The sequence below is a fragment of the Rhinatrema bivittatum genome, chromosome 5 (assembly GCF_901001135.1).
Source record: "Rhinatrema bivittatum chromosome 5, aRhiBiv1.1, whole genome shotgun sequence".
In the NCBI taxonomy this organism is placed as follows: domain Eukaryota; kingdom Metazoa; phylum Chordata; class Amphibia; order Gymnophiona; family Rhinatrematidae; genus Rhinatrema; species Rhinatrema bivittatum.
Genome location: NC_042619.1, coordinates 227,231,862 through 227,244,971, shown reverse-complemented (window position 1 = coordinate 227,244,971; position 13,110 = coordinate 227,231,862). Strand labels below are relative to the sequence as shown.

Sequence of the window (13,110 nt, the reverse complement as noted above, 5' to 3'; positions counted from 1 at the left end):
AGGAGACACCTTTGAGAAAATCGAGGCAAAAACATCACAGCCTCAGCACATCTGGTTGTAAATAATTAAGAGAGTTTAAAAAAAAAAAAACACAAAAAAAACCCAAAAGGAAAGGGATGACAGTTCTCACCTCTGGTCCCCAGTGACCTTCATTTATCAGGACACATTATAAAGAATCTGCATGAGATCAGGGTCGGATTTAAGATTTTGGTTGAGCAGAGCGACGCAGCAGCACCGGCATGCAGGCTCCTCTCTGATCCAGGCACTGGGGCGCCCTTAGGCAGCTGCCTATCCCTAAATCTAGGCCTGCATGAGGTCTGAGTTTCTGCATTCAAACAGTCTTAAGAATAAGGTTGCTTTGAATATCCTGTTTACGTTCTGTGGAAACAAGGATCAACAAATCGCAGGCGAGACCTTTTAATGGAACTACCTCAACAGCAGCCACAGCGAAGGAAGAAATTCAAGCAAAAAAAAAAAAAAAGGACTACTTTCCCTGCTGCTGGCAACACCTCTGGGAAGGAGCCTTCAGGGGATAAGAGGGGACCAGGAGCCCTGGCTGTCAGACCCCTGGATCTGCTGCGGGCTAAAGCTAATCAGGGATTATCAACCCCCTGCTCGCTCGGCTCAACCTGAGGGATGGCCCACGAAGGAATCTAACACCTCAGGGAGAGTCTTCTAGCTTCTCTTTTTCTGTCCCTTCTTTCTTTTTTATCTGCAGGTTTGCACCTCTACCATCTGCTGGAGACAGATAAATACTGAGGGACTGCAGGCGGCACTTTCTGCTATGTAGCACTTCCTCAAAGTTTATAGTTCTCTGCCTCCAACTGCTGGTAGGGATGCAAAACCCACTTCTCTGGACTGATCTGGGATACAAACATGAATGTAAAAGTTTGAAATATAGGCAGATGGCATCCAATTGTTGTTCCCAGTAGGTGACAATTTGGTTGCTACTGTGGAGACTCTCCAAACGTTGTTTATAAACAGTGAGCACCTGGCTCGGGTGTAATAATTTACATTTGAGCCTTGCCAAGACTCAGGTCTTATAGGTGGGCTGGATAGCAATTCCTGACATTTTAACTACTTTGCATGCTGATAGTGTGCTGTTTCCATTTTCCAAATTATTAGGGATTTGGGGATTGTTTTGGACTCTCAGTTGACTGTGAAGCCATGGCTGCAGGCAGGATTACAGTCAGCATTTTATAAGCTTAGAATAGTCAGACCATTAAGGTAAATCTTAAAGGTTGACTTCCATACGGTCAGTCAAGCTTTCATTATGACAACAGTGGATTACTGCAATTCCTTCTAAGTGGGGGTATCCAAATATGTCAGGTCTTTGCAATTACTGCAGAATGCCACTACACGCTTAATAGTACCATATTCATTAAGAGACCATATGTTCCCTATCCTACATTGGCTACCTGTAGCCCAAAAAGTTAAGTTTAAGGTCATAACTCTGATATTAAATCCTTTATGGGTGAAGGTCCCTCTGATTTTGATTTGTCGTCACCTTATACTCTGACACGTTAGTTTCATTCTGCAGGTACACATTTGTTGAGTTTGCCATCATTTAAGGAGATTCACTTCCACACTACTGGCTGCCATGTTTTCTCAGTGGCAGGGCCAGACCTCTGATAAAGCCAGTTGAGCTTCGCAGAATGAGTGACTGAAAAGCTTTGTAAAAAAAAAAAAAAAAAATGTAAATCCTATTTATTAAGACAGGTGTATCCCCTTGAGCTCCTGGTTTATTTGTTCTTGCTTAATTTTAGCAAAAGAAAATTATTACTTACCTGCTAATTTTCGTTCCTGTAGTACCATGGATCAGTCCAGACCGTGGGTTATGTCCCCAATCCAGCAGATGGAGTCAGCCCAAAGCTTCGAGGGGGCGTCACCATAAGTACTACTACCCCCTCTGCAGGAGTTCAGTATCGAGAATATCAAAGCCCGAGTAAACAGAAAACCCCTGAATTGGATCAAGTTTAAACAAGACGGCAACAATGAGCCGCTGAATTTAGAACAGAGAGAACTGTACCATCCCACCAACGGATGGGAGGTCACAACTCGTGTCGACCCCCAAGAAAAACAAACAGTCACGGACAGTGAAACGGGGAACACGTGAAAGAACATAGTAGGAGAAGGAGAAGAAGACACTACCATATAACAGGCAGCCGAGCAGGAGTAGAACCCAAATGCGGTGGGCGTCTGGACTGATCCATGGTACTACAGGAACGAAAATTAGCAGGTAAGTAATAATTTTCTTTTCCCTGTACGTACCTGGATCAGTCCAGACCGTGGGATGTACCCAAGCTTCCCTAACCCGGGTGGGATTCTGCGAGGCCTGCTCGTAGAACCTGTTCGCCAAAGTGTCCATGGACGGACGAGGCGAGGTGTAGCCTGTAGTGTCTCGAGAACGTGTGTAACGATTTCCAGGTGGCCGCTCTACAGATTTCTTGCGAAGATACCGATCGACTCTCCGCCCAGGAGGCCGCCTGAGAGCGTGTAGAATGCGCCACAATACCGGGTGGAGGAGTCCGCCCCTTCCCGATGTAGGAAGCGGCAATGCCGGCCTTCAGCCATCTGGCAATAGTCATCTTCGAGGCCTGGGATCCCTTCCGGGGACCAGACCAAAGGACGAAGAGATGGTCCGAAGTCCGAAAGTCATTCGTAGCCTCCAGGTAGACCCGCAGAGTGCGCTTGACGTCGAGGAGACGAAGAGCCCGCGGCTCAGACGAAGAGAAAGAAGGCAATTCCACCGTCTGATTCACATGGAAGGCGGACACCACCTTCGGGAGGAAGGAAGGCACCGTACGAAGTGAAACGCCCGAATCGGAGAACCGGAGATAAGGTTCCCGGCAGGACAGAGCCTGCAGCTCCGAAATACGCCGAGCGGAGCATATAGCCACCAGGAACATCGCCTTGAGAGTGAGGTCCTTGATCGTCGCACTCCTCAGTGGTTCAAAAGGAGGTCCCGACATGGAACGTAGTACCAGATTGAGGCTCCAAGAGGGACAAGGATCCCGCAATGGGGGCCGCAAGTGCTTGACACCCTTGAGAAAACGGCCGATGTCCGGGTGCTGTAACAGAGATCCTCCTCCCCGCAAGAGGGAGCCAAGAGCGGCCACTTGAACTCGAAGTGAGTTGTAAGCGAGCCCCTTTTCCACTCCCGCCTGTAGGAACTGGAGAATCTGCGGGACAGACGCCTCCGTGGGTCTTGTGTTCCGGTCGGTACACCACAGTTCGAACACCTTCCAGACTCGCACATAGGCCACCGACGTCGAAGTCTTCCGAGACCGCAGCAGCGTTGACACTACCGCCTCCGGGTACCCCCGTCGGCGGAGGCGGCGCCTCTCAAAAGCCAGGCCGCAAGACAGAAGAGTTCTGCCTGGTCGAAAAATACCGGTCCCTGGTGTAGGAGGCGGGGAAGATGTCCCAGCCGGATGGGTCCGTCGATTACCAGGTGGAGGAGATCCGCAAACCAAGGTCGTCTTGGCCACTCTGGCGCGACGAAGATCACAGGCCCCTGATGAACCTCTATCCGTCGGAGTAGTCTTCCCACCAACGGCCAAAGGGGAAATGCGTATAGGAGCAGATCGGCCGGCCACGGGAGCGCGAGAGCATCTACGCCCTCCGCCCCCCGTTCTCTCCGGCGACTGAAGAAGCGAGGCGCTTTGGTGTTCTGGACGGACGCCATGAGATCCAGGTGGGGGGAGCCCCACCGCCGGACGAGCAGTTGCATGGCTGTGTCGGAGAGAGACCACTCTCCGGGATCCAGCCGCTGGCGACTGAGGAAGTCCGCCTGGACGTTGTCCACGCCTGCGATGTGCGAGGCCGCCAGGCGGCGCAGATGCCGCTCCGCCCACTGCATCAGCATCGCTGCCTCGAGCGCGACCTGCGGACTGCGAGTGCCGCCCTGACGGTTGATGTAGGCTACCGTAGTCGCGTTGTCCGATAAGATTCTGACTTCCCGATTTCGAAGGAGCGGCAGGAAATGGAGAAGCGCCAATCTGACCGCTCTGGTCTCCAGACGATTGATGGACCACTTTGATTCCTCCGCGGACCACGTCCCCTGCGTGGCGCTTCGGTCGCAGACGGCTCCCCAGCCTACGAGACTGGCGTCGGTGGTCACCACCACCCAATTTGGTAGGTCGAGGGACACGCCGCGAGCCAGATTCTCCGGGACCATCCACCAGGCCAAGCTGTTTCTGGCAAACTGGGGCAGCGGAAGTATCACTTGGTAGTCCTGCGAGAGTGGTTTCCAACGGGATAGAAGCGCTCTTTGTAGAGGGCGGAGGTGCGCAAATGCCCAAGGCACCATGTCGATGGTGGAGCCCATCACCCCCAGGAGCTGAAGATAGTTCCAGGAGGAGGGAGCTGGTAATGCAGAGAATCGCTGTATGTGTTCCCGTAGGGCGTGCGCCTTGTCCTGCCGTAGAAAAACCGCGCCCAGACGGGTGTCGAAGGTCGCCCCCAAGAAATCCAAGCGCTGCGAGGGCACGAGGGAGCTCTTGGAGAAGTTCACCACCCATCCCAGGGACTGCAGAAACTGTATCACCCTGGCTACTGCCGCCTGTCCCTGTGGAAAAGACTTCGCTCGTATGAGCCAATCGTCCAAGTAAGGATGTACTAGAATCCCTTCCTTCCAGAGGGCAGCCGCCACAACTACCATGATCTTGGTAAAGGTGCGCGGGGCCGTTGCTAATCCGAACGGAAGCGCCACAAACTGGAAAGGCTGATCCAGGATCTTGAACCGTAGCAGACAATGATGCTCCTGGCGAATGGAAATGTGAAGGTAGGCCTCCGTCAGGTCCAAGGAGGCCAGAAACTCCCCTCGATGTACCGCCTCGATCACCGAACGTAGCGTTTCCATGCGGAACCGGACCACCCGAAGGGATCTGTTGACTTCCTTCAAGTCCAGGATGGGGCGGAAGGAACCGTCTTTCTTCGGTACGACGAAGTAGATGGAATAATGGCCCGAGCCCACCTCTCCGGAGGGTACGGGCGTAATGGCGCCTATCTCCCACAGTCTGTCCAGGGTCAGCTGCACCGCCCTTCGCTTGATGGCTGAGCCGCAGGGAGAGAAGATGAACCGTCCCTTCGGAGGGCGGGCAAATTCCAACGCGTAGCCGTGTCCTATGGTGTCCAAAACCCACTGATCCGAGGTGATCCGTGCCCACTCCTCGTAAAAGAACGCCAGCCGTCCCCCGATCTTGGGAACGGCGGAGTGGGCGAGCTGAACATCATTGAGAGGATTTGGGCGAGGGCTGTCCCGCCGTGGAAGCGGCCCGCGCTGGGCGGCGCCCGCGAAAGGAACGGGACCAGGGCTGAGCCCTGGAGGGAGGAGGCCGGGATACCGCCGGCCTGTAACTCCTGTAGCGTCTTTGCGCCCTGGCTCTGGTCCGGGAGGACGAGAACGCCCTGGTGGAGCGATATCTGTCTTCCGGCAGGCGATGGACCACGTTTTCCCCCAGCGACTTGATTATCTGGTCCAGCTCCTCTCCGAACAGGAACTTACCCCTGAAAGGCAGGGAACCCAGGCTCGACTTGGAGGACGTGTCCGCCGCCCAGTTGCGAAGCCATAGGAGTCGACGCGCCGCCACTGCCGAGGCCATGGAGCGGGCGAGGACCCTGAATAGATCGTAGGAGGCATCAGCCCCGTATGCCACTGCGGCTTCGAGTCGGTCCGCCTGGGCGGCCTCCTCGGGAGGCAGCACCTGAGAAGTGAGCAGTAGCTGTACCCAGAGAAGACTAGCCCGCTGGGCAAGAGAGCTACACATCGCCGCCCGCAGTCCCACTGCGGAGACCTCGAAGACCCGCTTGAGGAATACTTCCAACTTGCGATCCTGCGTATCCCGCAGCGCCGCTCCACCCGTCACCGGAATGGTCGTCCTCTTCGTGACCGCCGTCACTGCGGAGTCCACCCTGGGTACCTTGATGAGATCCAGAAAATCTTCCGGCAGCGGGTACAGCCTCTCCATGGCTCTGCTGCCCTTTAGCGCAGCTTCCGGGGAATCCCATTCCCTAGTAAGAAGTTGCAGGAACGACTCGTGGATGGGAAACGCCTGCGCCTGCGGGCGCAGCGCCGCCAGGACCGGGTCCCCCTTCTTCGAAGAAGTAACGACAGCGGGCGCGACGGGAGCTGGCGGGTCCGGCGGGGGATCGAGGTCCAACCCCTGAATGATTTGTGGGATTAGGTCATCCAGCTCTTCCCGCTGGAAGAGGCGCAGCGTGCGTGGATCCTCTCCCTCTGAAGTAGAATCCCCTTGTCCCAAAACAGCAGGGTCCGATCCCGGGGAAACTGGGTCCGAGCCAGCCCCCCCCCGAACCCACAGGGAGCCGGACGTGTGCGGGGAGCTGTGGGGCCCCCACGCCCCCCGGAGGGGGGGGGGCCGAGGAGAGGGACGAAGGTCGCGGTAGTTTGGGGGGCGGAGGCCCCGTGGGAGCTGCCAGCTCCTGCAGGTACGCTGTGTGCATCAGACGAATAAATTCTGGGGAGAACCCCGGCCTACTCGGGGGAATCTCCGCGGGGGGGGGGGGGGTCCCGGAGGGCCCTGCTCCTGTGAGTCCAGCTCCGGATCTTCCTCCGGCAGCAAGTTCGGGGGAGAGTCCCCTGAAGCCTCCCCATCCCCCAGCGCTGTCCGATCTCCCTCGCGGCGCAGCGCGTGCAAAATGGCCGCCGTTCCCGCCAGGAATGGGGGAGGGGCCGGCCCACGCCGCCCGGGCAAGGCTAGCACCGCTGGAAAACGAGTGCGGGGCCCGGACGTGCCTTCCCCCCCTGGGAGGCACCTAGCACAGATGCCCTCCCTGGAAATGCGCGAACCGGGCTCGCCGCAGGCCGAGCAACGCGACGGCCGCGGCATAGCAGGCGCTCAGAAAAACCACCCCCGGCAGCTAAAATCACTCGGTGAGCCTCGGGGCGGAAGGGGGGGGGGGGGCCGCGAAACGGCGCGCCGCTGCGGGGGGGCCCGGACGGCCTGCACAACCCGCCGAGAAAAACAAGCGGCGCCGCGGGGGGGCCTGTCCTGGCCTCGCAACCCGCTGAGATCACTCACCCTGCTCCCTGCAGCCCACGAGGCGCGTGCAAGATGGCCGCGGGAGCGAGGGAAATCGCTGGCAGGCCGGGCACACCGGCAGTCTCAATCAGCAAGCTGAAAATAAAACTACAGCCCAGAAAACCAAGAAAAACGACTTACCCCGGCAAGAACACAGGCTCGCGCTGAGGAAACAAAGGAGACAGAGAGGCAGCACAAGGAAGGAGCCCCGCCTCCCCAATTAATCAATTAACTATCTTTTTTTTTTTTTTTTTTTTTTAAATACAACTTGATCCAAGACAAGACAGAGACAGAGAAGAAAGTTCCAACCAAGGGAAAACAGAATAGGATATAGGAAATCGGGAGCAAGCCCAGATTCCCCTACTCGCATCTGCTGGAGTCAGAAGATACTGAACTCCTGCAGAGGGGGTAGTAGTACTTATGGTGACGCCCCCTCGAAGCTTTGGGCTGACTCCATCTGCTGGATTGGGGACATAACCCACGGTCTGGACTGATCCAGGTACGTACAGGGAAAGGCTTAATATTAGGGTTAATGTTTATTTTAATATTTATATTTTCTGTACAATGTTTGCTTAGAAGCAGTGTATTTATATGCATTACAAATTATCGTTTATGTTATTATGTAGTCCGCTTAGAACCAGCTGTTCTACAACAAGCAGAAGAGAAGCAATTTTAAAAACATAAATAATGTGACAGAGCAGTTACGCTGGGTTTAAATAGTACAGAGTCGGCTAGCTATAAGCCTGTCTGCATTTGCTATTACATCTAGTTAAAGGGAGGCACAGGAGTTGACGTAGGCATTTTTTTTACATTTCCAAGGTGGGGGGAGGGTGGCGCTGCAGGCCTGGAGTCAAAAACTCTTAATTAAATCAAATGGGGGGAGGGAGGAAGCAGGAACAAAGTCCAAACATAAACCATACATGTTTTTCGGCTTCTGTGTTTTTCTCTCACACCTAAGGCTTCAAGAAAGAGGAAATTCACCTCCCCTTCCAAATGCTTTACCTGATAGCAGTCTCCCTGAAGACGGTCTAAGACATCACCACACGTCTTGCGCATGTATTTCCGACACCCGTCAATCACCATTTGGTCAATGTTTGAAGCACATTAAGGACTTTCTCTTTTTTGTTTCCCCCCCTCCTACCATCCCATATTCTAGTTTGTTTTGACTTTTCAGAACCACCCCCCACACACACATGCAAACAGTGTACGGCGGCACAATGGGAACAGCTGTGCATCATGAACAATACCCGAGTTTTACTAGGACCGTTTGCTGCTGGCCACTCGGGCAACAATGATGGTCAGAAAAACAAATAAAATAAGCAGAGGTAAATCATTAAAGCAAACATTCAATATCTCCATAACCAAAGACCTGGGGGGGGGGGGGGGGGGGAGCAGCGATAATCAGACATGACATGATATGACTGGGGAAAGATCCCGAGTCCTAATATTTTATTTTTATAAGCAGGAGGTTTGATCCTCCTGATTTGCTCATGGTCCTAAGGCAATCATGTCCCCAATGGAATTGAGTGGTAGGCTCCCATAGTTTGTAGGTTCTCAGTCTCAGCCAAAAGCAGTCAAGAAGGGACCGTCCTCATAGCTCAGACCATGCAGGCAAAAAAAGAGCCATCCTTCGCCTCATAATTCAGACCACGAGTCTTGTCTAGTAACCAAAAAGGGGCCAAGAAGTGATACTGCCACCTGCTTGGTTCTGTCCCTCTGAGGGGATGGTCAGAGCTTCCTGATTAGCTAAGACTAGTCTGTAATATTACATCGAAGATAAACTCAAGCACCAATATTATAGAACAACATATACACAAAATGGTGCATAAACTTGTATGAAATTTAAATTGTATTCATTGTTTACAAAACCTATTTCAATCATTTGTACAAAATAAAGTCTCCACAAACATCAATATAACCAATCCACACATGCATCCCATTAAAAATTGAACTACTCCCAACTAGGACCCTAGTTTTGACGACTATATGCAGTCTTCTTCAGGGAATAAGTCCAACCCATAAAAACTACACTATACCAAAACAATTTCACCACCATACAAAGATCGTTATCCAAAAATCATATTGAATATATTATATAGAATAATTGACCATGTTCAATGTCTCAAGATCTAGATTTCCATTAGTTGCCAATATTCCAATTTATGATGCTAAACATGCCAATCTGTAAAAAAAAAAAAAAATTAAAATTAAAATTAAAGAAAAAATAAAAATTGTGTCACACTGCTGTTAATCAAAAGAAGAATATTAAAAAATGTTTGCCAACCTGATTCTTCTAACTTTTCCTTTATCTCCTCTCATTCCATTTATCTTCCATATTGTAAGTCACTGCAATATGATACACTGTAACAAACTTTATATCAGTAGTTCACTATTCATTAACAAAATTACATTTTAACCTATAAGTGTATTGTTGCTTCTAAGCTTGTTGAACTCTGGTATTGGCGCTCGCTGCTCTTCTCGTAAAAGAGGCAAAAACCTTCCCACTATGACCTGCCAATAACACACGATATTACACAACTCTCCACTAACATACACTGCACGCCTCCCTAAGACACCATACAATTACTAAATTCCACGTTGTAACAACTTACATATTTTTTAATCTTCTCAACACGTCCACTGTGATGATGGCTCAAAAACACCTCACATGCAAGTTGACTCATAAGGACAGTTGTAAGAATAGAAACGCCCATTACTCTACATGTTTTAACTTTTGGTTATCTTCTCAAATTCCTGCCCCCTTGAAGCTAGTCTGTGCCCATGAGTAAAGTTCCCTCTAAGGATTGGGTTGCTGTGAGCAAATATTTTTAGTTTTATTATTTATTTAACAGGTTTTATAGACCGCAGTTTAGTTAAAACTTTCACAACGGTTTACAATTTTTAAGAAAATACATTTGAGACACTAAATACATACTTAAAAGGGTAAAATACATAATAATACAAAATAAAATCTTAAAACAGACAATTAGAAACAGTAAAAAGATGAAAGCATTACACTGTGAGCACTACTTTCTTTGATCCAAAAAGCCTATAAATGTTATGCTCACAGCAACCCAATTCTTAGAAGGAACATTGGTAGCAGCATGCACACAAAACTCTCATATACACACACACTAAGACTTGCATATGCAAGTCTTAGTGTGTGTGTATATCCAAGTCTTAGTGTGTGTGCATATGCAAGTCTTAGTGTGTGTGCATATGCAAGTCTTTCATACGTGTACATGATCATTCTCACAAACACACACTCACTCTCATTCACTCCCCAGACTTTCATGCACACACATTCAATTTGCCTCCTCTTCCACACACCCACCCACCCACATTCCTCAGTAACTGCAAACCATTTACTGCCAAACACTTTCGGGCAGATACAGTAAAAATTGTGGGAGAGCGGGCGAGCGCCCACACTCCCAGCGCACGCACAGGACACTCTCCTGTGCGTGCGCCCACACTCCCAGCGCACGCACAGGACACTCTCCTGTGCGTGCGATTCAGTAATTTAATTTATTTAAATTAGGGCCAGCGGTAAAAAGAAGCACTAGGGACACGAAGCGGCGGCTGTCAACGGGTTTGACAGCCGACGCTCAATTTTGTCGGCGTCTGTTCTCGAGCCCGCTGACAGCCACGGGTTCAGAAACCGGATGTCGGCAAAATTTAGCGTCCGGTTTTCAACCCGCGAGCTGCGGCCTATTTCAAATTTTTTTTCTTTTTTTAACTTTTTATTTTAATTTTCGGGACCTCCAACTTAATATCGCCATGATATTAAGTTGGAGGGTGCACAGAAAAGCAGTTTTTACTGCTTTTCTGTGCACTTCCCCGGCGCTGGCAGAAATTAACGCCTACCTTTGGGTAGGCGCTAATTTCTTAAAGTAAAATGTGCGGCGTGACTGCACATTTTACTTACTGAATTGCGCGGGAATACCTAATAGGGCCAACAACATGCATTTGCATATTGCAGGCGCTATTAGGTTTGGGGGGGTTGGACACGCGTTTTCGACTCGCTATTACCCCTTCAGTAAGCCGTACATTTTACTTTAAGAAATTAGCACCTACCCAAAAGTAGGTGTTAATTTCTGCCGGCGCCAGGGAAATGGCACAGAAAAGCAGTAAAAAACTACTTTTCTGTGCACCCTCCGACTTAATATCATGGCGATATTAAGTCGGAGGTCCCGGCCTGTTTGAGAAGTAACACAAAACCCTCAGGGCTCAAAAATGCATCCTTATCTATGAAATGGCAGCAATGCAAATATTTATACCATGTCCTAGAACACTAATACACCTCCCACTGGGGCTAACAGAACAAAGCCATATAGAAAAACTACATGCCAGTAGAAATACTGTATCTCAGTTACACATGCAGAACACAGACAGACCCTTACCTAATGCAGAAATAAGACTACAAATTAGAAACAAACATACAGACAAAAATAAAATGGAAAGCCCAAGAAACCAGACTCTGAACAGTGGAATATTGAAGAATAAAATACAAATATGCAATGCACATTCCCAAAGTTAAAAATTGCCAGACATTAAAAATTCAAAAGAAATATTTTTTACACCTTTATCTGATCTTATTTTTCTAATCAGTTGGTCCCAGGCTTTTGTTTTCCCACATTCCTTTTCTCTGTCTTTCCCCAATTCCTTTTACAGGGTCTCTTTTCTGTTTTTTTTTCTCCACCTGTCTTCTTCCCTTCCTCCATCAAACACACACACAGGCTCCTACTCTCATATGCTGTCACACACACAGGATCTCACTCACATGCTGTCTTTCACAAACACACACAAACTCAACTCATTCTCACACACACTCTACAGCAGTCACTCCATCAACACCACCCAGACTCTCATCCAGCCAAACATTAACATACAGGGCCCTAGGCCTCTTCTTCAGCCACCAGTGGAGATGGGGTCCACTGGTGGCCACCGCGTTCTCTCCCTTCAGCCACTGCAGGGCAGGCTCTGCGGAAGCTTCCCAAGTTGTGGGGTGGGCGGCAGCAGGAGTCACATTCATCTGAATGTCATATCCTGCTGCCACATGGCTGATCTCGTGGTAAGAACTGCAAGATTGGTCTCACAGCAGCAGTAGATGACGTTTGTATGAACTCAACTCCTTCTGCCTGGGATGGGGTGAAGGGAAGTGTGATGCTACTGATCGGATCAGGCAGAGGTTTGGTTTATCCATGCCCAATCCGATACCTGCGCAGGGGGATAAAAGCTGTGCGTGGCCATGAACGCATGTAGCTTAGAGGGAACATGGCCCATGAGAATATCTTGGTTAGGTATTGAAAAAACTGTTCCTTCCCTTCCCTCCATACCCACACCCAGAAGTATGCGGAACCTGCCTCACCATGCACCTACGTTTATAGTTGGATTAACAAGAAACAGTCCCAGGGGCTGGAAGCAGCACACAGAAGTTTGAATTTCAAACTATGCACACATGGGTTTATCCCTGATCACCCACCTGCAGAAACAGCCAGCACAAAATGTAGAAGCTGCATGTGTACTATGTATTTCCCTCTTTGAATAACCAAAAAATAAAAATGTGCATAACTTATGAAGTGCACTGGAACACTAAATGGAAAAATAAAAAAAGCTTCTTATAATTCTGTGATAATTCTAGTGAAGCAATCAAAAAAAAAAACAGCTAATGCATTCATTAATTTCAACACACAAAAAAATCTATATTACCATTACATTGGCTCTCTACGCTAGCACAACAATTCTAATTTTACTCCCTTACAGCAAAGGGCTTGGTTAAACCAAGCATCTCCCACCACAGTCAGAAAAACTCTACAGTAAACAGAAGCTTTTAGCAACCTGGCATTTAACTCATGTGCTATCTTTGGCACTTCCTTGCCGGTCTCTGTGGGTTGCTTAAAATGTTGCACAACTGCAAATAGAAACCTTGCCCCCATGCAGCCACCCCCACACTCCTCCAGTTGGATTCGCTCAGTTGCACTATCGCCTGTTCTATGGCACTATGCTTAAGTATGTTTGTGCACCTGGGCATCATCAGCTCTAGGAACATATGAGGCAGTTCTCA

General features: G+C 49.8%; 1 protein-coding gene across 1 annotated transcript in view; it reads right to left on the bottom strand.

The window, feature by feature from the left end:
- SMS (spermine synthase) overlaps positions 1-13,110 on the bottom strand; it is a 147,992-nt gene that overhangs the window by 45,600 nt on the left and 89,282 nt on the right. Inside the window, exon 7 of the mRNA XM_029603399.1 lies at positions 8,049-8,138. Coding sequence (XP_029459259.1) covers positions 8,049-8,138 — 90 coding nt within the window. The remainder of the gene's footprint in view (positions 1-8,048; positions 8,139-13,110) is intronic.